Source organism: Mastomys coucha, unplaced genomic scaffold (genome assembly GCF_008632895.1).
Source record: "Mastomys coucha isolate ucsf_1 unplaced genomic scaffold, UCSF_Mcou_1 pScaffold20, whole genome shotgun sequence".
In the NCBI taxonomy this organism is placed as follows: domain Eukaryota; kingdom Metazoa; phylum Chordata; class Mammalia; order Rodentia; family Muridae; genus Mastomys; species Mastomys coucha.
Genome location: NW_022196903.1, coordinates 42,306,937 through 42,334,710, shown reverse-complemented (window position 1 = coordinate 42,334,710; position 27,774 = coordinate 42,306,937). Strand labels below are relative to the sequence as shown.

Genomic DNA, 27,774 nt, shown 5'->3' with positions numbered 1-27,774 from the left:
TGGCTCTCTGTAGACCAGGCTGGCCTCGAACTCAGAAATCCACCTGCTTCTGCCTCCCAAGTGCGCCACCACTGCCTGGCTGCCAATCTGATCTTGAAAGGGCATATATCATCTTGGTCAGGAAAACAAAACTCCCCAGAAGAGAGGGTAGGCTTTAATGTTCTTGTGAATTTTCCATGGGGCACTTACTACAGTGAGTTTACAGAACTTCCTGCAGGGGCCAACTGGCAGAAAAGAAGATGGAGCTCCCTAACTGGGAACTAATTTGTGACGGCATGCATCTTTGCCATTGCATTCTCACCTGGTACACCAGGACCATATGACTAAGTACACTAAATTTCTTGAAAATGACCATGATTAACTCCATTAGAAACAATTATCAACAAAAACAATGAGAAATAAAAAACAGAACTGAAAGGTTGGTAAAAAAAAAAAATTAATGAAATAAGGCATTTCTTTCTCCTTGTTTTATGTGAATGTTTTGATGCATGTACAGTACATACATATGTGCATGAAGTACACACAGAGACCAGAAGAGGATTCTGGATCTCTCAGAACCGTGATTACAGATGGCTATGATCCAACATGTGGAAATCAAACCCAGGTCCTCTGCAAGAGCAACACACCTACTCTGTTAACTGCTGAGCAATCTTTCGAGGTCTTATTTTATTTTAAAATAATAAAAAGATTAGGAATTTAAAATATTCAAACATGTTCATTTTTGTTTGTTGTTTTTATAAGTCAGATTAGTCTCAATCACATGAGATTGATTTTCAAGTATTAATATGGCTTGTAGCCGTTCAGCCATCAAAGGCATTTTTGTATGGACCAACCATTATCAACTATTTACACTAAAATACACCCACCTGATGACAGCAAACTCAACAGAGACCTCTAGGGACTGTACTATCTAGCCCAAATTGGCTGTTGAAAGCACAATATTTCCTGAAAGCTAATCTTTACCTCAAAATCATTCCTGAGATGTTGTATTCTACTTGATTGTTTTAATATAAATGTAATTTCTCTTCAAGTTATTGAAATTGTCAACTTTTTTTCTGGTGGTCCTATAACTACCCAGGCCCAGGCTGGAGACTGAGGGATGAACATTTAAGGTCAAAGCCCCCCCTTATGTTTGTTCTGCTACACTTTTCTATAGCGCCTTTAATAGAGACATTCAAAGCATATATAGTTTTTAAAAGGAAAGCTCACTAAAGTCTCACTATTACCCAATATTGTTATTCTCCTTTCACAGGTAGGAAACTAAGGAACAGAACGGTTAAGGTCATTCTTTAACCTTGAAAACTGGTGGCCCAGTTCAAGTTACAAGGATATAAGATTATCTCTATATTGTCTGGTTTTTAGAGCCTTATTTATGGATTTTCTGAGCAAGATGAGAAATCATGTTTGGTAAGACTTCTGAGTGGATCAAGACCAAATTCTGATGCTTTTAGAGAGCTTCCTGGAGGCTGAGGAGAGGTTAGATTGCAAACACCAACCCACCGACACTTATTTTCAAAGTTGCCAAATTTTAAAAAACAGATTTCTGTGTTTAGAGAGTGCATGCAGCCCTGTCCTAAAAGCTGCTTATCTCCATGGGCAGCAGACATCACCATAAATCATAACGTCATCTACAAAGGGCAGGTTGGCACCGTAGTGGTGTACAATGTTGGGGAAGATTCCACTTTAAAGATACAGTTTAAGAAAAAAATTTCTACTGGGCTGGCAAAATGGCTCAGTAGTGTTAAGAATATTTACTGATGACCTAAACTCGATCCCTGGTGCCTATATGGTAAAAGAACTAATCTATACATAGTTAACATGGCACACATATACTGCACATGTACACACAGAGACGCACATTATATATGTACACACACATGCACAAAATAAGTAAGTGCAAAAAAAGGATTTAAAACAGAGTTCAGTAAGAAGCCCGTTTATAAAAACTACAATCATACTACAAAATTAAATAATGAGTAATACTAGGATTCAGAACAGATTATGTCTCAAATACCCTTAAGGAGCTGGTTAGGCCTCAGTCACATACAAAACAGATACAAAGATCTACGAGAAAGAACTACCACTACCCCTCCCACATATACAGCTGACTAGTTCTATTTCTGTTGAATTTTGAGATATCAGAAATGTGTAACTGACTTTCAATTTCAAACTTAGAAGGCCCACTTATATTCACCGTATTAGTGTACCATATGAAAATGCACTCTGAACACCACAAGCTAGGGATTGCTTTCTCTTTATATCAGAAGTAGAGTGGTTGAGCTTATATATTCTTCCTTTAAACATGGAAAGGACTTGGCAGTCCATTTCCTGTCTAAGAGGGGGCAAAGTAGGTATTAGACTTGGTATGACCTAGACTCTTAAAAATTTAGTACGTACAGGTGAGAGGGTCACCAAACTATATAGTCTGCTGGCAAAAATCCTGCTGCACCTGTTTCCTGCTTATGTCTACATCTCCATGACTGCTTTTGTTTCTTAACAGTAGAGCTGAATAATAGCAGAAGAGATCTTAGATAGGATGAGAAGCCTAAAGATTATTTACTGGCCGGTACTATATAGCAGAAAGCTTGTCAACTCCTGACATAGACATTCCTCAGACCCAATATCCAGAATACCTAAGTTTCCACGAAAGAGAGCAGAGAAAAATCCTAGGAGAAGTTCACAGAAGCACCATGTCGTAAAGAGCAGATTAGAATACTCAGCTCCACCTTGGATCTTCTCCTGAGTCAGACTTAGATCCTTCCTCCTAATATAACCTTGAAGGGTTAAACTCTCAGGGAATATTTTAGGAGAAAAACAGCAACAACAACAACAACAACAACAACAACAACAACAACAAAGCAAATCTAGGACTACCTGCTTATTTTCTCACTGACATAAAATCCTGAGGGCCACACTTCAAGAGGAGACGATGTAAAAACATGGAAGGCATGCAGCTATCAAAGCATCTCCTTGTATGATTCTCAATTTATAAAAGTCCCTCAGAGAGTTCTGACATGATGTGACAGCAGTGCCACGCCTGACTAGTGAGGAACACTGCAATGCTGAGAACTCCCTGGAAGAGTGACGACTATTTAACTTATATCTACTTTACATACTATGTTTAAGCTTACCTTTTTCATATATTCAGTAACTGGGTTCTGCTGTAAGAATTCAGTACTTTCTCTGGTATAAAATCTCTCTGTGTCAGCCAAAAATTGAGATTCAAAGGATTCTTTATACACTGTTAACGTAGGGCCCTTTGCAAATGCATCATCTTCATTCAGCCCCAATTCCACTAGAAATAAATATGAGCTATATTTCAATAACCGTATTTTTTGTTATAATTTACAGATAATACTTCGGTGTAGCAGTCAGTTTAAGTTACACTTAAAAGATCAATGTGAAATGATAGGTTATAGGTAACTATTATTTGCTAGTACTGAAGTATGCTTGTGTCAATAAATGAAGAAACAAAAAGAATAAACTCTAAGATATTAGCAGCACACTGCCCTTACCTGTGCCAGGGGTGCTTCAAAACCACAAGTTTAGTAGAGAAAGTTTACATTCCCAAAAGTCATATAAATATTGCATTATAAACTTTCACAGAAATGCAAACCCATCTGAGCTTTAACAACGCATCACTTAATCAGTGTCTCAATCTCAAATTTTTCAAGCTGATAGTTTTCTGGCTATCATTTAGCTCAAAAAGTAATTATATATAAGTAATTCCTCATGAAAACAGCAAAGAAAATATAATTCAATTTTTTTCACAAAAATTCCCTTAAAGTACAAAGATTAAAATTTTTTATGATTTATAAAATTACTTAAAAGTACCTTAAAGATGAATTAACATGCCTGAGAATCCTTAATAAATATTTTTAAATAAATATTAGAACACTATCATAACTGCCATGTGATACAAAAACTATTGAATAAAGGCAAATTATTTACCATAAGATTGTACAACTCCACTAATCAGTCTTGTATTGATGGTTTCGCCATTTCTTTCCTTTTCAATCAGTTTTAAAACAGCATTTGTTACCTTTAAGAACACACAAAAGGTATAAGGTAGACATATTACAGCTCACAATGTATCTTATATATCCTTTAACATTTAAAGCCACTAAATAACACAAGGTAACAAATATTTTAGGGGGATGGGTATATGTGTGTATGTATGTGAATACATAGACCAAGGGCAATTTCAAGAACTGTTTGCCAGGAGTAATTCACCCTGTTTTTAAGACAGTCTCTCACTGGCATGGAGCTCATTCAGGAGGCAAGCTTGACCCTGGCCGGGAAGCACTAAAGATCTACTTTACCCTACCTTTCCAGTGCTGTAATCACTATGGGCATCACCATACATGCTCTCTTTAATGGGTACTGGGAATCTACCCCATGTCCTCATGCTTGCACAGCAAGTACTTTACAGACTAAGCCATATCCCCAGCCCAACAAATGCTCCTGAGATAGTAAAAAAGCTGGAGAAGACAAGATAAAAATGGAAAGCTTTTAAGGAAACACACATATCCCATAGTAGATACCTGTTTATTCAATGGCCTGAACAAACAATCTCTCCATGTCACCAACGCAAGCTGGATGAAAAAGGGGAAAAGATGTATTGAATATCCCTGAAACTTGTCACAAACAATAACCTGAATTCTTAATTTTACCAAAATCTTTAGATTACAACTTAGTAGAAACATACTATCACAATGAAATCAGAGCTGCTCTCTTTAAGTCAATCATTTTGTATAGATGTTTACCTTCTCGAATTTTAACAAGAAAGATCAGAAAGAAAATTCTAAGTTATGGAGGACATTTGTATCAGCTTAAAAACCAGCAATAGATTCAACCTATAAATGTATTCCCTGGATCCAACTAGTTTTGACCAGAAACACCTGATAAAACTAATTCTAGTCACTCCCACAGTTACCTAATGTATCAAGATACATTTTAGAATTTATAAAAATCTTCTAATCTTGATTGCACATTTTAAATGCAGTTTCTTGTACATAAATTAAGACCTCTCACTACACTCTGTGTCTTCATGGATGGAGACCAGGGGAGAACGCCCTGTGTCCTGCTCTATCACTCTCTACTCTATTCCCTTGAGACAAACTCTCTCACTGAGACACCAGCAGCAAGCTCAAGCTCAGGCTCATGGCTTTTATGTAGGTGCTAGGTATATGAACTCAAACATTCTTTACTGAGCTATCTCCCCAGTCCCTGATAGATGTATTTTCACTTGAAAGTATAAATATCATGTTCTATTTGCAATTCCTAAACTTTAAGTGTTATACTGATTAATTACTATAAAAATGGTCTCTGAAAGAAAAAAGTTAGAATTTATACATGATTTTTTAACATGTTGGGAGAGGTATTAGAAAGTTAAAACAACTGAAATTTATAGCACTTTAACACATAAACTGTCAAGAAATTAAACATAAATGTCTTAGTCTTATTTTACGTCATCTCCAATTTAACTAGAGATAAAATTCAGTTTGTAAAAAGTATTATATGCAAATTTAATCTATGAAAAGTATTTTCCAAGTAGTGTCTCCAATAAAATAAATGCCATAAAAATCAATAATTAAGGCTTTTTTTTTTTTTTGGTCTCTTTTTCCCTATGTAGTCCTGGCTAGCCTCACTGAGATCTACCTGCCTCTGTATCCAAGAGCTGAGGTTCAAGGCATGCACTGTTAGGCCCAGCATTACTAGGACTCTTGCTTGTGGTGTGTAGGGTACTGGAAACTCAGCCTCACTGTCTTGGAGAAAAGCAACCTTTTCTTCCCTGCCTCTTCAGCCCTTGAAACAGGAGTAAGGCAGCAGTGAAAACATCAGGCTATTTAGTACCAGCTTCTAACAGAATCCCTAATTTAAAAAAGTTAATTTTTTTCTAACTACTTTCTAAATTAGCAACCCCAACTTTAGACAGACCTTTGCAGACTCTGGATGATTTGTCACTTCAAAGGAATAAAACCAAAGAGCAAAAGAAGACAGAAGGAAGCCATAAAGGACAAAGCCAAGCAATCTCAATCTCAACAGGGTAACAGAAACAAGTTTTGTTGGTAGCACTAGCACTTCAACATACAATGAAATCAGTGTATAACCTGCGGGTGACTTGGAAGCAAACCAACAACTTTCTCTAATTAAAAAGGGGAAAATCGATTTAGAAAAGAGATTTTGTTTTTTGTTTGTTTGTTTTTTTTAAAGTAAAAGCCTTATCATCTGTCTTGACCTTGAACTACATGGAAAAAAACAGTCACATTTGCTGGAGACTGGGCCACTGACAAAACCACAGATTATAACTGTTCCACTGACCTTCTATACAAACTAGCAAATGACTTGAGCAGGGTCTCCTCTGCTAGAATTTATGGGTACATACTGCATTTCCAAACAGTGGCTACACTATTTGATAACAGAAAGTACGGGGTTTGAAGTAAAATTTAAAAGTAATGAAAGTGGCTGACTCTTGTCTACTATTTATTATTTTGTTGAGGCAAGGTGCCATTGTATAGTACAGGCTGGCCTTGAACTCAGAGATACATCCCTGCCTCTGCCTCCCCAGCACTGGGATTAAAGACCTGTGCCTCACGTCTTGCTCAGTCTTGAGGAACAAAGTATCTAGGTACTTTTTACTAAACTTCTTTAACTGCTGAACCAAGCACATGGTCAGTGACAAAGCAGGAATGGCCTTTAGGAGCTGTGATGCCACTGTAGAGATTACACATGGAACATCAGGTCAAGCAGTTTCCAAAAGGAAATCTACCACACTGAGTGCCACTCGGCAAATCTGACACAAGGGAAGCACACTAACCATTCCATGATGGACAGAGTTCAAAACATGCTCAACAGATTAAATATAATTGTCAGTTAAAATATATTAAAGAAAAAGAAAAATACAAAAATGTCAAAAAACTGTTAAAACCATGTAACTAACTGGGCGTGATGGTACACACCATGAATCCTAGCAGGAGGAAGTCAGAGACTGGTATCAGGCTGGCTACAAAGTGAAGGCTCCAGGTCAGCTAAACTACAGGGACACCTTGTTTCAAACACCAAAATAAAAACCTATGTAACTATACAGTACTATGAAGTACTTATGACTGGGATACAGAAACTGAATTCTGTGTTAAAAGTCCTGAACCTGGGCTAGTTTCTCTCTAATTTTGTAAACGCAAAGCAACAAAATTTTGCTATTATGATACATTAAAAACTGACATTTTAATAAAACTGACCCCAAAAGATTTTAATCTGACATACATCCATAAGCAGACTAATGTTTTTAATTAATCCTCCCTCAACTTCTCTAGAACTGACTCCTTGACTCTGCTTACCTGGAGAAGTATTTCTTTGTTTGCTTATTTATTTAATATGTGTGAGCATGAATGTATGTGTGCGTGCATGTAGAACCCAGAGGACAACCTTTGCTCTTGTTCAGGAGCCATCTACCTATTGGCCTGTACTTGTCAGAATGATATGCTGGCTGGCCAATGAGCTCCAAGTATCTACTTGTGCCTGCCTTCCCAGCACTGTGATTACAAACATCAATATCATGCTTTTTTTTACACAGGTCCTAGGGGACTGAACTTAGGTTCTTGTAGTTTACAAAGCAAATACTTTATTGACTGAGCTATCACCCCAACTCTGTGGAGTATGTATGTACTTATTCATTTATTCATTTATTTATTTATTTAGACAAGATCTCATTTAGCCCAGGCTGGCTAAGAATGACTCAAACTTACAATTCTCTTGCCTTTATATCCCAAGTGCTGGGATTATGAGCTATCACCCCAACTCTGTGGAGTATGTATGTATGTATATACTTATTTTATTTATTTATTTATTTATTTATTTATTTATTTATTTAGACAAGATCTCATTTAGCCCAGGCTGGCTAAGAATGACTCAAACTTACAATTCTCTTGCCTTTATATCCCAAGTGCTGGGATTATAGGTATGTGCACCATCATACCTAACAAACAAAACAGAAGACTGAACCCAGGACTTCATATACACTAGACAAGCACTGTGTTAACTGAGCTTCCTGCCCCCACCATTGGCTCATCTCTAAAGTCTCCAAGTCTAGAAGGTGATCTAAGAATCTACATCTCTATCATGTTCCCAGGTAACAGTGATAATACACATTTAGAAGTCACAGTTTGAGAAACCAGAAAGCCTAAAACAAAAACCCTGAAGACTAACAAAAAATTTAATTCAAGGTCCTCTTTTCAAATATAGAACTCTTAGACCAAGAAAGCATATGAATGCCCAGTTAGGAGCTTAATCCTCAGATAAGATACCTGATTTGCTAGCAACTGCCAGCATCTAGGATTCTAGTGCTAAAGCTCAAGCAGTTCCATGCAAAGCATAATAACTGCCCAATTCATTGAAGACACTTTAAAAGTAAACACAAAACTATTTAACTGTGTTTATTTTACAGCTCCAATTTCTCACCTCTACTTTCTTGTCACAACATATTTAAAGGTTATTTATTTACTCTTAAAAAAAAAATCTTACTGAATAGATTTCATATATTCCTTTTCGTCCTTCATCACATTCACGGCGAACCCAATGTCTATTGAGGTAGGCACAGATTCCATTCAGCACTTTGCTGGAGAATCGGTAATCTTCCCATTGCTGAGTGTAGAACTTCAGTACACTCTCATCCATTAAATCTTCTCCGTCCTAGAAACAAGTTCAATAAGACTTTAATATGAATCGTTTGTCATATAATCAAGATAAAATTTACTGAAATAGCTACTGCATCAAAATGTACAAATACTGCAGTTATAGATGGGTCAACTGTTATGTACAAAAACATGCTAATGGAAATTCTCATAAGAACACTAAAAAGAAAAAAAAAAGAACACTAAAAAGGTCTTTCATTTTTAAATTAAATTGGAATTTTTCATGGGTTGAATAGGTATATGCAGTCATAAGTGTAACCTAAGCTTTCAAAATGGAAACATGCTTTTACTTTCTTTTATGCTTTTTCTTCAGTACTAGTGACTAAACCTAGGGTCAAATGTTGGGCAACTGTTCTACTTTTAATTTAAGACAGGGCCTCAATAAGTTGCTCAGGCTGGCCTTAAACTTAGTTGTGTAGCCCAAGTATATACCCACCCACCCCTTGGATCTCTTTTTCCAAGGCTGGCCTTACACTCACACTGTAGCTGAAGATGACCTTGAACTTCTGTTCCTTCACCTCCTGAAAGCTAAGATTATAGGCCAGTGCTAGAATTCCAAGTTATGTACTTCCATGTCCTGTCCTTTTTAGTTTTTAAGCAATTTCTTCTTATTAAGGAATATACCTCCAAAGCATCTGTTTCATATCTTCCTAGTTTTTTATTTTAATCTATCCGATCAACAAATAATGAAAGTATACTCATTTTTTAAAAATATGAAATGCTTCACAAATTTGTAAGATTATAAAACTATTTATCTTAATTTTGGTATTTGTTGTATTTTTGTAACAAAAATATAGCTATAACAATACAACATTTCTTCTTTAACAAAGCCTCAGAAAGAAAACTGGACATTATCCAAATTATTCTTACTTTAAACTCACTAGTTTTTATTTGAACAAAATTAACTTGAAAAAAATTCTTAGATATTAATGACATCTCCAAAGTGTGTTCTACCCTTTAAAAACACTGCACTATATTCATAGGTGCTGTGCTAAAGTATACCAAGAAGTACGTCTTCATGTGAAAGTCAAGGTCTAGCAGACTTATAGCTCTACACGTAATAATATTCAAGTGACCCAACCATCTATGTAAATACCTGGTCACACCCAGAGACAATCAAATGTTTTGTATATTTAAATGAAATGAATTTTAAAACATAGATTGATCTGTTTGGCATATGGAGTACAAATGTGTTGCTGATGGAGCAGCTACTGAAAGCAGAGCAGACTCTGCTGACAAGACTTTATTTACCAAGGGCTGTAAAGTCAAAGGGCCAAAGGTATAGCAAGACACATCATGTTTAAGAACATGAAACTGATACATCAGTTACAACTATGAGTCAACTATAATCTGTTAGAACGTGTATCCACTTAGCTTGTAAAATAATTAAGAAAAAGGTTTTGTAGCATGCAGAAAATACTGTATAACATCTATATAAACTTTAGAAAAATAAACTGTATACACAGAAGAGACTCTGAGAACCTTTCCAGGTAGGAGTAGAAATACCTTTGTAGACTGAAGACATAATGTACAACAGCAGATGAAGGAGCTACCTGACCACCTGATGGCTGAGTGTAAGGCAACCCACTTCCTTTGTTACAGAACATAACTACTAAAAACCAAAGTCAGAAGCTAAGGTAAAAGATTTCACCATTAGTGGTGTTGTACACCTTTAATCCCAACACTCAGGAGGCAGGTGGGTCTGAGTTCAAGGATAGCCTGGTTTACAAATTGAGTTCCAGGACAGCCAAGGCTGCACAGAGAAACCCTATTTCAAAAAAAAAGAAAAGAAAAGAAAAGAAAAAGATTCACCTTTGCCTAAGCGATGGTTTGAGCTAATGAGCCGCTAACTCATAGGATATGGGTAGTTGTAGCAAGAGCTAACCCAGTGTAAGCACAATTTCAATCTAAAGCAGCATATATGACAGAAATGGCAGTCACAAAAAACCACTGCACTTAAGAAAAAAAAATGAACAAAATAGACATTTTTATATGCTTATAGCACTGAGACATCTTACCTTAAGAAGATTTGTCAGGTAATTCTTCAAAAACTCCTTTAATCGCTTGTATAACTCCAAGCCAACAAACTGAGCTCCCCCAGGAGTTTGTCCCTTTTTTGACTTGGAAGGAGGGACTCCAGCACCCCGGGCTTGGTTGGACTGATGCACACTAGTACAGTAGTTATAGACATGACTTGGAAGAAAGTTAAGGAAAGTAGCACATACCATAGATGTAACAGTAATTAACATGAACATATTTCCTTCTGTTTATATATTAATAGATTTACAATAAAAGTAGAGTGGAAGATGACTGATAAAGTTAAAAGACAGCAAGCCCATTCACAAGGATGCCCTCGGGCCTGAAAAGCAGATGGAACATTCTTGAAAGAATATCGAGAAAAACCCCAGACCAGTGAGATCGCCTAACAGGACTGATTTTGTGAAAACTGTCCTAAAACAGTTTAGAAAGGCTGCAAATGACAAGGAAAAAAGCAACTGCAATATTTGGTTCTGGAAAAACAAAAGCCAGTACTAAGTCAATGATACTTGGCAACAAATAACATCCAGAAGTATATACTATAAATACTGAAATAACTAACATTTTCAGATGACTCAGAAATAGACTTACCCAAAAATACAAAGCAAAGGGCATGCAGAACAGTGACATCTTGATACAATAATAGAGTCACAGATGTATAACACTGGACAACAGCATCGTGTTGACACACCACCGTGAAACAGAGACATAGAAATTACAGAAATAGAAATGAAAGGCTGAACCAGCTGCCTCTACATATTAGCATGATAGAACTTGAGGATGGAGAGGACAAAGGCAGAGAGACCACTGCCTCTGTGATAACCTTTATGATAACTAGTGCTGTCAGACAGGGAGAGCATTAAACAGGACACACGGTCAAAACATACTATTCTATTGTATTTAAGGACATACTATATAGATACTTCCAAAATCAGTGGGTAAAAGATTACTTAATAAATGACATTAAGGATAATTCAAAATATATCACAAATAGATCAACGAAGATATATAGACTAAAAGAATAAAATGATGAAGATGCAGAAATTACCACTTACCTGTTCTCAAGCTGGAGATGACCTTTCCAAACAAAATCACCAATGTCTAAGCTGAAAATCTGAACATGTTAAAGTAAAGCTACCTTCAAGGAGAGTTACTATCTTCAGCAAATTAATCTGAGCTGGGAAGATATATAGCTCAGTGGTAGAGCACTTGCCTATCAAGGTCCTAGATTAATACCTTAAAAAACATAATTTAAATCAATGTGAGGTAAAAACTGTAAGGAAACATGACCAAAGTATACTACAGACAGAAGGTCAAACAGCTAATAAAATACTCAACAGCAGTATTTCTTCATCAGAGAACTGCCTGTGGTCCTGCACAACTGGAGTCCCAGTACCAGCTGGAAAGTAAGTTAGGGTCATCCTCAACAACAACTATTTGAAGGTAGTCTGGGATATGAGAGACTGAGAAGAGGTGAGAGGAAATGGAAGGAGATGGGAGAGAAAATTTTTCAAATAATCCAAGAGGAAGAAAAACATGAACAATGGAAAAAAATGGCCTAAAAAAAACCAAAAAAAACAAAACAAAACAAAAAAAACAAAAAACAACTTATTCATTGTAATAAACTATCAATGGGCTTTGACTATAGTCAAAGGTAGATGGTCAGAACTCCAAGACCACTTAGTTAGTGACACAAAGCACAACTGTCACAAATGTTCAAAGTATATGGCTAGAACAGACTGCCACATCATAAGGACTGTTCCATGATAACAAAAGGAACGATTAACTAACAAGATCTAAATATAAGCATATTTTCCTAGTAACAGCTTGAAAATATATAAAAACACTTATAAAAGTTAAAAGGAAACATTTTCATAATCATGTTAAGAGTTAATATGCCTTAGCAACTAGAACAAAGAAAAATATCAAGTGAAGCACAAATGACTTGATACCACTAATGATAACTTTCACTTAATGCTATTGCTAGCAGTATGTTGGTAAAGCTGGCTCTTGAGGTGATTCAACAAATGGTGCTCAGACAAATGAATAACCACATATACAAAATTAAGTTGGACTCTAACAGACAAAAATTAACTGAAGTAGCTTCAACATTTGGAAGGCAGCTATGCTCACCACTATACCACCAACGCAGCACAAGCTTCAACATTTGGGAGATGGAAGAAGCAAGATGGTCCCATGCCAGACTCCCACATAAAAAGGCCAAGTGGTGGTGCTGTATCAGGTAGGCAGGATCATCTCTGTGGCTTACTAGCCAGACACTCTAGTCAAATAATGGAATTTGACACAGGTTTAATCTCGAAAAATACGGTGGACAGGAAATGAGGGAAACAAATGACATCAACCTTTGACCTCCAAACATATGTGTATGCAGACCTATGAGTGCATGTGCACTTATGTGATCACATATGTACACACACAAAAAGATATGTATTTAATAAAATAAATTGCATTTCAGAAAACAAATATAACTGAGGGACTTGAAATATGGCCCAGGGGTTCAGAGTGCCTCTTCCTCTCCTAGAGGACCCAAGTTTAGTTCCTAGAAGCCTACTTAGGTGGTTCACAACTACCTACAATTCCAGTTCCAGGGAATTCTGGGCTCCCATAGGCACCTGCCATGTGGCATACACTCACATAGATACATACAATCATAAATAAAAATTTTAAATTAAAAAACAAAATGAAACAAAACATAACTGGGACTTGGAGACAGATCAGCCATTACTTGTTTAAGAGCACTGGTGGCTCTCAGAAGACCCAAGTTTGATTCCTGGTACCCACATGATGACTCAGAACAACTGAAACTCCAGCTCCAGAGGATCAGATCTGCTCCTCTGGCCTATATGGACTCCTGCATGCACATGGTACACATATACTCATTTAGGCTCATGAGCATGCATGTAAATAAAACAGTATTTTTTTTTAATGATGACAATCCACATAGCCATAATCTGAGAAAGGACCCATAAGTAGAATAAATATATATATATATAAAAAGTAGTTTTAAAACACAATTTAACAAGAGGACAAATAATTCAATTAAATACAAGCAAAAAAGGATTAAAAGATATATTAATGGTCAATAAACACAAAAAAAGATACTTAATACTATTAACCTCCAGTGAAATGCAAATCAAACTTAACGAGCTACTACTTCATGGTCACTAAGATGGCTAAAATTAGAAACAAGATAAGGATTGGCCAGAATGGAAGAAATAGGAGTTGTTATATATTGCTAGTGGGTAAGCAATCCGATGCAGCCACTTTATGAAAGTCAGTTTTGTAACTGTACCCATGGAAAGACAAATGTGACAGTTACATAAACTATAATAAATTCTACTATAAAAACAAATGGAATGTAGATATATGGTATAAAGTGGTTGATATCTAATATACTAAATAGAAGAGAGCCAGTTACAAATCATTTTAAAGCAAAAATAAAGTACAATGTGACCAAAAAATAAAATACAAGAAAAAGAAGCATAATACTTAGTGGTAGGAATAAAAAAAAAATCTAACTCAATAAAATAGAAGCTTTATTTTACAGACAATGGTCAACTTTATAATACTGTCAGCCACAGACCATAACAAACCCACACACTGACTTCTTAAATACTGGGTTCTTTTCCAAGAACTCCTTCAGTTTCTTGGGCAATAAAACTGATAGGAGCCTAAGCTGTGATCTACACTTTTCTCTCAGAGGTCTGATGGGGTTTCCTACTAGCAGTGGATGGGAAGTGCTGTGAGACAGTGGGTTATGTTACAGAACCAAGTTGGGTTCAGACTCTGAAAATGACCCTACAACTCTCTCAACATCAGAGAAATGATTCACTTGCTATGGGTTCTTCAGGCTTAATAGAAATAAGTCTTAACAGGATCCTACTGGTGGCCTCTTATAATAAGTATTCCCTGAAGTACTCAGGTCTGGTGAAGGACAGCTACAGAGACACTGCCTCCCCAGAGTTCATCTCCAACTACCCATACTTCCCCATTACCTGAAAGGAGGAGGGGTGAAGTTTACATCCATCAGTGCTGAAGGGCCTGGGCTGTGTCAAATAGCTTCTACCAGAGCCTCACATATTGGGCAACTGAGCCTTATAACTATTATAAAACTCAAATCACTTCTATTTTCTAATAGAAAATCCAAATAAAGCAACAAAAGTAAACAGAACCACTTTCTACCCACTTCTTCCCAAACTGTAATTTAAAAGTTGAAACCTGAACCATTTCTTTTTCTTTTTGCTGCTTTTTTTTTGGGGGGGGGGGGGGTTTCGAGACAGGGTTTCTCTGTATAGCCCTGGCTGCCCTGGAACTCACTCTGTAGACCAGGCTGGTCTTGAACACAGAAATCCACCTGTCTTTGCCTCCCAAGTGCTGGAACTAAAGGCGTGCACCACCACTGCCCGGCAACCTGAACCATTTCTAATGACATCTACTTGAAGGACTGCACTGGACGATATATTAAAAACATTTCCTGTTAGGCCAGTAATAAAGCTCAGTAGCAGAGGGTTCAATTGGTAGCACCATAAACCGAACCAAACCAGTTTTCTGCCTTCATCAACGGCTGGAACACTTGAGAAAATGACAACAGCAAGAGGCAAAATATCACTGGTATAATCAGACTAGGAAGTCGTAAAGCAGGTCTCTCTGCTTTACAATTACATTCATTTCTGAAAAGAAATATCCCACCAAAGCAAGTAACATCTCATGGCATATTTCAAAAGCAAAGTTTACATGCAACTGACTGTGATAAACTATAGAGATCTTTATTTTTTTAAAGGATTTACTTATTTTTATTTTAGAGCATGTCTGAGTGCCTGAAGGTTTATATGCCCAACAAGTCTCTGCTTCATTCTTGTAGAAGACAGAAGATGGTACTTGGTCTCTAGAACTAGAGCTCCAGGTGGTTGGTTGTGAGCCACCATGTGGTGCTGAGAAGAGAACCCAAATTCTCACAAGAGTGGTCAATGTTCTTAACCACTGAGGTTTTGGCATCATACCAAAACCTATTTTATAATGTTTAATCTGAATATATAGACCATGTATTTGGTTTTAAAATAATGGTAAATAGTCCATAATATACTAATAAAGAACAAACAAATTAAACTATTTCATTAACTAATTACATGGCAGTAATTTCTGTGGAGTATATTTATATCAAGTTATATAAAAAATACTCTAAATGCATGTTTATACTGAAAACATACAAAGAAAGGAAGAGAACTGTTAAAAAACAAACAAACAAACAACCTCCAACCCTAACACACAAGCAGAGCCACTTTCCACAGAGTACAACAGGTGGAATGTTCGCAGAAGCATTCGTGTAAGGTACAGGTGAGCACTATCCCATGCCAACTATCAATTTTCAAGGTACCTTTCTGGTGGTGTTGAGGTGGAAGCCAGTGCTTTGGGTAGCTGAGCACAGACTCTACTACAGTGCTACAACACATCCTTACATTTGATGCATAAATATGTCAGGAAACTTTTTCCTATTGTTTCTTTTTTTTTTCCTAAAGTTTATTCAGGGCATGGGGAGGGGAGTTGAGAGGGTAATAGACAAAAAAAAAAAGCAGAGAGGGAGAGAGAGAAAAGAAGTAGAGGCCGGCCATGAGCGGGGGGTGGGTGGGGGGGTAGAGCAAGAGGACAGAGTAGAAACAAGAATGCAAGAGCAAGAGAAGAGTCCTATTGTTTCCTATTATTAAAATATGAAGAGCCTTGAACACATAATTTCATTCTCTCTCTCTCTCTCTCTCTCGGTTTTTCGAGACAGGGTTTCTCTGTGTAGCCATAGCTGTCCTGAAACTTACTCTGTAGACCAGGCTGACCTTGAACTCAGAAATCCTCCTGCCTCTGCCTCCCAACTGCTAGGACTAAAGGCATGTGCCACCACAGCCCGGCTTCCTATTTCTTTAAGGTATAGTTAAAAGGCTTTAAAAAAAAAATTGATGAGCCATCATATATTGTTATCTCTTGAGAAATGAGTTACTAAATTTCTTTCCAGAAAGACCACAGTAATGCCCCATCTGCTCTGCAAGGGATCAGCCCATCTCTTTCCCTAGAATCCCTAACACTGACTATAAACATTTCTTTACATTTTCCACCTGATTATAGTTTTCTAAAAAATCTCACTATAATCCCTCATTTCTTCAGAAGTCAGAGGCTGAGTATTTTCCCATGGTTTTTAGCTACATTTCCTTATATCAACTAGGTATTCCTTTTGGAGCCTTAATTTATGTTCACAGCATCAAGATTGAACCCAAGACCTCACACATGCTAGGCAAACAGCCTACCATTCACTATGCTATATATCCTCAGCTCCTTTGTATTTACTTAACAGATAAGGCCTCACTAAGTTGCCAAGGCTGGCTTTGAACCTGCCTCTGTACAGAATCCATGCAGATCTTAAATCTGTAAGAACCCTGCCTCAGCTCCCTGAGCAGCTAGAATCAGATATCCCTGGAATAGACTGGGTTGAGTCATATTCTAAAAGTATGGACAATTATAGACCAACCAAAATGCTAGATCACATTTGAAAAAGTTTGGAAAACTGTCCTATGTTAAGGTTCATCAGCTGTAAGCCATACTAGCAAGTGAGCAAAGTTGGTGTAAGACTCCTAAACGTGCAAGATGAAACATCCAAATATATTTGTTGGTTTAGATGGTAGTTGTCACCTGCCTCCTGTCTACTTCCCACCCCACTGCCTATATAAGAGAATGCAGAGGAAACTGCAGATCTGCGTAGCAACAACAGCCAGCGGTGAGGAGACAACTACTGGGTTCTGCAGTATTAAAGCCTATGCTGAAGACACAGAGCTGAGCAAATATGAGTAAGTATTCTAGTCCTAGCAGTACAAATGGCTTGCTGAGGTAAACAGCCAAGGCTGAAACATGGATGAGACCCTTACAGGGTTGCTGGGAAAAAGAAAAGACTTTAGGAAAATCAGCTGAGAAGACCATTTTCAGTTCACACTATCACTGAGAGAAAAACAGAAAAGACAAAGTTTTGAGAGTTCATGCAATGGGAAAAGGAAAGACATCAGCACAGTGCTTCCTCAGGTAATGCTCCAGAAGCCCAACTGCCATACTGTAAAGACTTCTTCCCTGACGACTGAGCAAAGGCTAGGAAGTAGAAATAAAATCCTGGGCAAAAGGTCTGACTTCTCTACCTCATTTTAAAAAAATGTGTAATCATATTTTTTTTTCCATGCTTGGGATCAAAATCAGAAGCCTGTGCACCTAGACAAGCAAGCACTCTACCACTGAGACCGCTGACAAGTCCCAGGCCAGTCTGAGCCCTAAGAGTTGCTGGGCTGGTAGAAACAGCAGATAGTCAAGATGTTTTGATTCCTTTATTTTAATTACCTCTTGTACGTGTAATATTAAGCAGACAATGAAATGGTGCTGAGGGTCTCATAGAAAGACCCAATTCATGAGTGAAGAATCTTTCTCCTCCATCAAAGGCCTTTCTTGAAATGTGGATGTTACTCAAGTTTTGTTTCTTGGTTGTTCCACCTGACTCTAGTATTCAAAACGATTCTATGCTAAGCTATCCTCTTTCTTCTGGAATGGAAAGTATACACAACAGTACCTGTTCAAACTGAAACAGCGAAGTACAGAGCGGTGGCTCCTTCTGTGGATGTGTTTTATGGATAAACACCTGTATGAGCAGTGCCTGCTGATGTTCTTTGTTGGAAAATAAACTTTAATGCTTTTTAAATTCTTTACACTAGGATTTTTTTTTTTCGAGACAGGGTTTCTCTGTGTAGCCTTGGCTGTCCTGGAACTCACTCTTGTAGACCAGGCTGGCCTCGAACTCAGAACTCAGCCTGCCTCTGCCTCCCAAGTGCTGGGATTAAAGGCGTGCACCACCACTGCCCGGCTACACTAGGATTTTTTAAAACTAAAACTAAAATCCAGTATAAGGGTAATATATAATAACCCTAAGAAGAGAACTCAAGATTTCATTACATAATTGAAGTATTATTTACTCTATTATTTACTCACTTACCTTCATGAAGTTCTCTGACCTCCACATGCACACTAAGAAAAGTACCCTTCCCCATATCAAGCACACACATACTTTCACAAATTAAACAGTCAACTAAAATTAGCAATGAAGTTTCCTTAGTCAAAGTAATGCTGGTCTGCTTTTGTGAGTAACAGAAACCCAACCACATGGGTTTCTGAAAACATTACCAACTGAAAACTGCTTTACCACTGAAATCAGTCTTTTAGTTCTATTACAAACAAGCCAGTCACAAGTCAGACACAGCAAGCGAAAGCCTGTGAGATATTCTATCCACTCATTTGGCAAAAACTCCATTTTCCTTAAAAGTACACGACATATCCATGACTCAGCAATTTCTCTCATAGGTACCTACCCAAGAGAATGAGTGAACATATGGTCACTCAACAACTAGTACACGATGTTCATAACAGTGTACCTAACAGCAAATACAAGTTAATAACAAAAGATATCCCTCACTGATGAATGGATATGCACAATGTAAAAACGTCCATACAGCCCAGTCATGAAAGAAATGAAGCTCTGATTAATGCTGAAGGACGAAGCTTACAACCATTATGCTAAGTGAAAGATACCAGACACAAAGCCATATACTGTACAAATGTTTACAGGAAAAGTCTAGAATAAACAAATTCTAAGAAACTAGATCAGTGACTGCCAGAGAAGGGGAATGGGGGTATGGAAAGTCAATTCCTAATGAGAACAAGGAGCCTTTCAGGGGTGATGAAAATATCCCAAGGGCACTGGAGAGTTAACTCAGTGGTTAAATACACTTTCTTTCTGAATAGGACCTGGATTTAATCCTCAGCATCCAAATGACAGCTCACAGCTGACTATAATTCCACCTCCAGATTATCTAACACAATACATGCAAGTAAAACACCCTAACACTCTCACTTATACAACTAAACTAAAGTTTTAAATATATAATATACACACACACTAAATGTAGACAGTGATAGTTATAAAACTAAATATACTAAAAATCACTGCATACTATTAAAATGAGTTATTTTTTTTAAAGACTTATTTATTATTATATATAAGTACACTGTTGTTGACTTCAGACACACCAGAAGATGGTTGCTGAGATTTGAACTCAGGACCTTTGGAAGAGCAGTCTTACCCACTGAGCCATCTCGCCAGCCCCAAATGAGTTAATTTTTAAGTGTACGAATACTTCAATTAAGCTGTTACTACTTTTGAATTTTCTTAAATAAGACTGCATTATTTTTATGTGTCAAGAAAGTCAGAGGAAGGCGCTGGGATATACAGGCTGTTGTGAGCTGCCCAACATGTATGCTGGGAACTGAACTCAGGTTATCTAGAAGAACAGAAAGTGCTCTTAACTACTAAGCCATCTCTCTCTAGCCCCAAGCTTTAATTTTTTGTTTTTGTTTTTTGTTTTCTGAGATAGGGTTTCTCTATGTAACAGAGCCCTGGCTGTCCTAGATTCACTTTATGGACCAGGTTGGCCTTGAACTCAGAGATCTGCCTGACTCTGCCTCTGTGCTGAGATGAAAGGTGTGTACCATCAGACCTGGTAGACCCATATTTTAATTAGTTCTTTTGTTTGTTTTAGTAGAGGTGATGGAGAGCTGGCACACATGCCCCAGCATGCCTGCAGAGGTCAGAGGGCAAGCTTAGTTCTTAACTTCTACCATAGAGGATCCAGGGACTTACTCAAGTTGTGAGGCTTGGCAGCAAGGGCCTTTATTAACTGAGCTATCTTGCCAACCCAAAGTTGTTTTTGCTTTTAAGCTTTATTTATTTTTTATTATGTCTCTGTGTGTGAGTATGTGTGTGTATGTGTGGGATTACCTGAGTAGGCCAGAGATATCCAGTTCTCTAGAGCTGGTTCCAGGTGGTTGAGAGCCACCTAAAATGGGTACCGGAAACTGAACTCAGGTTCTCTGCAGGGAGTATGTGCTCTTAACTTTGAGGTATCTCTTCAGTCCCTATTTTTAAAGAAATCCTACAGAATAAATGAATTTATTATGGATATATTAGATATATATATATATTAGATATATAATTATTAGATATGTAATATACATTTATTATAAGTTAATTTAAGTATTCTCAAATTAAAGTATTTGAAATGTTACATAACCTGTACTGATATATACTAAAGTTTTAAACTCACATCCCAATTAAATGAGCAACTGAAAGTTCTGGATCAGTATCAATTTGCTCCATTAAGTTAGCTGAGCTTTATTATTTCTTCTTCTTCTTCCTCTCCACCTCCTCTTCTTCCTCCTCTTCTTTCTCTTCCTCATTCTCCTCTTCTTCTTTCTCTTCCTCATTCTCCTCCTCCTCTTCCTCCTCCTCCTTTTTTTTTAAAGGAGGTCTCAAGTAGTTTAGGCTGGCCTGGACCTTGCTATGTTGAGAATGTCCTTAAACCTCATGATCATCCTGACTCTACCTTCTTAGTGTGATGGGATTACAGACCTAAGTCACCAAGCCTGACTGGTAAATTCTAAATTTAATTTTATATTTGTATAGAATCAAGAAACTACAAATTAGGGGCTAGACAGCTCAGTGGTGTAGAATACTTGTAGCTCCTGCAGAGGACCAATAATTTAGTTCCTAGCACTACATCCAGAACTCCAGTTCCAGGAGGACAGGTGTTCTCTTTAGGCTTCCTCAGGCAGGAAGCATAGATGTGGTGCACATTACATACACGTAGGTAAAACACTCATACACAGTATATAAAAATAAATCTGAAAAAATATTATAATAGCAGGAATTATGCCTTTTAAAACCTTATAACTTTTACAAGAGACAGCATAGTCCTTCATATACATTATGAACCAAAATCCAATACAATTGCTTTTTATGATAGTTAATCTCCATTGTGGATTGGCCGGAGGACTCAGGATTACCTGAGAAGCATCTCTGGTAGGTACCTGTAGGGAAATTCTAAAAGGGGATTAGCCGAGGAGGAAAATCCACTTTGGATGAGCAGTACCAGCTCATGGGCAGCATAGCGAAGAGAGGAGCAAGTGAAGCACAAACACTCATCACATTGCTTCCTGTGGTCACTACTGTCAGCAGCTGCACACTCCTGCTATCACAGTGCCCACAACAGAGCTGCTTCTGGGATCAGTATCAATCTGCTCCATCCAGTTAGCTGAGCTTTAGATCTTCATTTTTTTTTTTTAAAAGAAGGTCTCAAGAAGTTTAGGCTGGCCTTGACCTTGCTATGTTGAGGATGTCCTTGAACTCTTGATCACCCTGACTCTACCTCCACATCTTCCCTGCTGTGATAGACTGTACTTGTGAACTATAAACACATATAAACCCTTACTTCCTTAAGCTGTTTTGTCAGAGCGAACAGAAAAGTTAACTACTATACTCTCTTAGAACTGTGTAATGCAAATAGGACCATAATATTCTAACTTTTGTTCTAGGTGTGTACTTCAGAACTGGTAAGCAGTTTTTGCCTGATAAAGGACAGATAGAAAACATTTTAGGACTTTGTGGACCAGACTGTTTGTGATACAACTACCCTACTCTTCTGTAACATGATGGCAGCTACAATGAACATTTAAACCCACTTAGGAGAATACTGCCCACAGAACTTTCTACAACATATTTTATTATTTAGCCATTGAGCACTTTGAAATATGGGTATTATTGCTAAGGACCTGAATTTTATATAGTTACTTCTCCATGTTTACAGGTGTGGTGGTTTGAATGAGAATGGCTGTCATAGGCTCATATTTGTTCCACAGTTGGCAGAACTGTTTCCAATTAGAAGGTGTGGCCTAGTTGGAGATGAGTCACTGGGAATAATGGGCTCTGAGGTTTCAAAAGCTCAATGTTCTCCCCATTAACCCTTCTGCCTCCAAGGTGTGGGTAAGACGTGAACTCTCAGTTACTGCTCCAGCACCATACCTGCCTGCCTGCTGGACACACCCTCTGAAACTCTAAGAAAGCTCCCAATTAAATATCTTCTTTTCTGAATTGCCTTGGTCATGGTGTCTCACTGTGGTAATAGAACAGTGAAAAGTAACTAAACAATGGGGTACTCAAGGGAATTCTAAATTATTACATGATAAAATATGACAATGGATTTGCATATAATTTACCTGCATCTTCACATTATTCTTTAAACCATCTCTGGATTACTTAAAATACCTAATACAAAGCAAATGCTCACAACAGCTGTTATAAGCTCTGAGAATAATGACAAAAAAAGGTCTACATGTTTAAAAGAAACTTTTGTTCTAATATTTTCAATCGATAGTTGGCTGAATCTACATACATAGAAGCTACTGATATGGGAGATGGAGAGGAGAATAAAATTGGCAAGAACCTCAGCAGGTAGAAGTGCTTACTGCCAAACCCAAAGTTCAACCCCGAGACCCATACTGTGATGGCAAGAGAGAAGGGATTCTTTCAGATTGTCCTCCACAAGTGCTATACACACACACACACACACACACACACACACACACACACACACACACACACACACACACACACACACATATATATATATACATCTGGGGTTACTAGCTAGCACCACCTTAAATATCTAGCCAAAATATCTCTGCTGAAAAAGAGATGTAAAAACGAACTTAGAATTTTATTACAGGTAACAAAGAAGGAAATATGACATAACATTCCTAATAATTCAAAGACCACAACACTAAATAATCCAACCCTAGACACCAACCACAGCTCAAGCAAGAGGATACGTGTAGAGTTCCATGTATCTGGACTTGGCCATGCTCTGTCTGGTGTACACTTGTTGAATTCCAGCTCTGAGGTCATCCCAGATCTGGTCAAGACCAATCTGCTTCAGTCCATGAGGATTCTGACTCCTGTTTGATGACATTGTGAGCAATGTTTTGAAGTTGTCCAATACAGCAATCCTTGTTCAAGATACAGCTAGTTCTCCATTAGTTGAAAATAGACAATATCATTACAAATTTATTCACAGCAGCTCAGAAAGAATGTTCTTTAAGTGTAGAGAGTGAAGTCTCATTGCAGGCAAACCTGAAGAGGAAATAAAAGAGAACTGATCAATTCTACTTTCTGGGGTTGGTAACAGGACAAGACACTCTAACAGAAACAATCTGTGGATATCTATAGGTATTTCAGACATTCTTACTTTCTACATGGAAATAAAGTCACTCTATGGACTGTATGTAAAATATGTTTAGACATTTCATCCAAAATTCAACTATTACTGCTCTTGAAAAAAACATTGAGAAAAACAAGTATAAGAGACTATTATCATTCTTTACCTTCTAAAGTCATTGAAGGTTGAAACATAGCACCAGACCTGCATAATAGTCAGACAAATTTGAAAGAAGACACAGCAGAGAACATGCTTAGGAAATTCCCAGAAAAATGAGAAACGTTTAGCTAAAAAAGTAAGAAAAGCAATGCAATCTCATTAGCTGCCTGTAAGTTTTAGGAATTCTTTGCTTAGCATTTGGAAGAAAAGCTAACACTGGCAAGTGTGAAAAAGACACAGGGCTTCCTTTTTATACAAGGAAATTTGGGAAGAATTATCTAAATTTACAAAGGACCCCGGATTTCAAGCTTTGAAGCTCAGCTCACACCTTACTAAGCTTGAACTTCCTAGCCTGCAAAATGGGGGCAAATTACTTTCCTGACATGGCTGCTCTAAAATTTAAAGATAATAAAATATATAGAATATTTGACATTAAATGCTTACCAAATCACTATGGTATTAATATGGAAATAATGTGATAATATGGTTATTATTTCTAAGTGTATGCTGCTACTTCAAAACACAATTTGTAATGCTTCTGATGTTGGAGTCACCAATCAAGGACTCTATGGAATACCATTCTGTATTTAGTTGGAACTTCACAGTGTGCACATTCTATAGAATTGTTTATACACATCACATTAAAATAGAGGTTTTACATAAGTGTTTCTAAGTGCAAATCAAAAACCAAATTTTTTAATGACTTTACAAAATAAATGTCCATGAAGAAAATGGGATGAGAGGTGTCAGCACAGGTTGCTAGTCTAACAAATTGAAGCCTGAGATACCTCAAGTCATTCAGCACACCATATCTTTTCATCAACATTACAAAACTCAATACAACACAAGGCCCATTTAAGGCTCTTGTAAGTCATGCATATAATTTAACTTTTGACTACTGAAAGTTCAATCATCTCTAACATTTATAATATGAGCTATAGGACTAAATATTTTATGAAACTACACCATAATTCCTATCCTAAATGTATTTCATTCCATACATTCAAATGTGTAACATAGCCAATACAATGAAAGATTCCTTCAAATATAAAAAAAGTAACAATTCAGCAAATGTTACTGTCCTACACAGTTTCAACCTTTTTTTTTAACTCATCTTGGGGAAAACAGAGTACTACCCCCCTTGATAATAATCAGCCTTTAGACTGATGCTATACCATCAGCTTCTACTTCTAAATCGCCCATCAGTTCTTTACCATTTCCCCATGGAGAACTTAGATATGTCTAAAATGGAATCAACTGTGCAGTAACTTCTAATTCCTACCAGTGATGAAGAAAATACTCTCCAGCATCCAACCAACTCAGAGCTGGGAACATCACTGTATCCACCTTTTAGGACTCTTGGGGGATTCTGATAGAATGCTATTGATACTGCTAAGGACAAGTCACACTGAACTGAATCTCTACTGGTTCCTCTTCCAGTGGCCATCATCGTTTTTATAAACTGGACTTTCATAGATCTATCTATCTGCATCCAGCCCTTGTCCCTTCTTAAAGTAGTAGACCCGAAACTGTTAGCCTGATTCCAAATAAATGGTCAATCCCCGGGACTATACCGCCCTGGAAGCTGTCCTCTTAATATTTACCCACTTGCCTAGCACATGCATACACAAAATATTTTCCACAACAACATGAACAATATGCATACTGTATGCAGTGTTTTATACTGTCCTGCCTTTTGTATTCTGTGCCTTCTCTCTAGTTATCCATACTGAGTATTTAAATTCACAATCAACCAATCAGAGGTCCTCAAAGATTTCCAAATCAGTATCTATGTAAGAGGGCAAGTGTAAAGAACAACCTTATCTTACATTTGTAATATCTCCCTCACCCTACTATGCTGTAATTAATATAGCAGAAGAACCCAAATCCAAGACTGAAAGGAACATAAGGACACTGCAGAAACATCTCAAGGGCAGATCACAAGCTGGTACAGTCCCCAGTGTAGGCAAATAATATTAGCTTATAGGCACTTGTGAAATAAAGAGCAGAAAGCCAATTGAGCTGAGGTGATTTGTGATTCAGGCCATTAAACCCAAGGCAAAGCAACCAGTTACCTCTGTCCTTGCTTCATAGGGCCTTCAAACTTGTAGGGACCAGGAGAGCAGGGCAGCTTAGGTTATGTGTGTGAAAAGACATGTGTGCTTAATCTGCCTTTACACCGCCCAATGCAGGTAAGATGAACCGACTGCAAAACTGGAGCAGTAAAGCAGAATATTAGTACCCACAAATGACTGGCTTATTTTCACTATTGATTTTAATACTACTCATCCTCTATATTCTAACATCTAAGTCATTAAAAACCCGAAAATTTCAGCAGATTCCCTAAGTCAGAATTCAGATAGTTGAAGAAGTAAAAGTTTCTTCTTTTCTTATTACACATCCAGAAGGCTTGAGAGCTCTCTAAAACTTACAGTTAATTTCAACAACATCGTAACAAAACACACTTAGGAAATCGGGCTGTTTTCAAGTGCTGTTGGCATTACAGGATTATCAAGTTGAGTGACAAAGCTCCACAAGTTTTTGAGAACACATCATCTGTAGACCTGCTACATAATTTGAAAGTGTGGTCCCAACAGCCTGTAGATTAGGTTGCCAGTGAGAGAAGTAATGACAGCTAAGGAAGCTACATAGGTCCCCTCTTACCATGTCAGTATTCTTCGGAACCCTAGCCATACAGGATCCTTCCAATTCCAATGGAAGATGCATAGGTCAAATATTCCTGATAGGCAACTAAGGCACAAAACATCACCAACCAAGTACAGACACAGAGGGCAGAACCAATTATACTCCATATACTGGCCACTGGTTCATGAAGCCTATGTGAATTATAACAGTTTCCAGTCTTTGCTTTTGTCTTCACAACAGTAGAACACAGCAGTCAAAATAAACAGGCCAAAGAGAAGAGGCTGTATATTCAAGGAGGACAGCCTCCATTCTGCAAGACCTGGCCACCTCAGAATCACCAACTGCATGAACTAAAAGGTCAGAAACCTTAATGTGTTTCTTAAGGCATCACTCCCCTGACAGCTGAGCACCAAAGAATATAAATCCTTAAGACTATTAAATACATCTCTACTCAAAGGCAGAATCCATAAAACTTAAGGGTAAACAACAGTGTGCTCATCTCAATTCTTTCTCCAGCCCTCCAGAAAGTGTCATACCTGACTTCATTTCTATAAACTAAGACTAAAAACATTTAGCAGATGTTGTTGCTAAAGCCAAAGCTAAGAAGTGTTAAAATGAGATCATTCAAATCAGAGTTGTAACAGGAACACAAGAATGAGGGGTTTTCAAAAAAAAGACTTTAACTGCTCAGGTTAGGTTGATTGCTGCTAAAAAACAAAAAACAAAAACAAAAAAAAAAAAACAAAAAAAAAGGTATATCCTTTTGTTTTAGAGTAAAAAGTTCTATAGATATCTGTTAAATCCATCTGTTTTATAACTTCTGTTAGTCTCACTGTGTCCTCGTTTAGTTTCTGTTTCCATGATCTGTCCATTGCAGAGAGTGGGGTACTGAAATCTCCCACTACTATTGTGTGCTGTGTAATGTGTGCTTTGAGCTTTAGTAAAGTTTCTTTTACGAATGTAGGTACCCTTGCATTTGGAGCATAGAGGTTCAGAATTGAGAGTTCATCTTGGTAAATCATACCTTTGATAAGCACCTCATGGTACCTTCTCCAAAATTGACAATATAATTGGTCACAAATCAGGCCTCAACAGATACA

General features: G+C 37.4%; 1 protein-coding gene across 1 annotated transcript in view; it reads right to left on the bottom strand.

The window, feature by feature from the left end:
- The window catches only part of Cul1 (cullin 1), an 80,109-nt gene that overhangs the window by 19,346 nt on the left and 32,989 nt on the right, over positions 1–27,774 (bottom strand). Inside the window, exons 2-7 of the mRNA XM_031381082.1 lie at positions 23,484–23,784; positions 10,712–10,886; positions 8,524–8,691; positions 4,545–4,595; positions 3,952–4,042; positions 3,132–3,295 (exon numbers count right to left, since the gene is read on the bottom strand). Of these exons, the coding sequence (XP_031236942.1) occupies positions 3,132–3,295; positions 3,952–4,042; positions 4,545–4,595; positions 8,524–8,691; positions 10,712–10,886; positions 23,484–23,623 (789 nt within the window). The 5' untranslated portion in view covers positions 23,624–23,784. The remainder of the gene's footprint in view (positions 1–3,131; positions 3,296–3,951; positions 4,043–4,544; positions 4,596–8,523; positions 8,692–10,711; positions 10,887–23,483; positions 23,785–27,774) is intronic.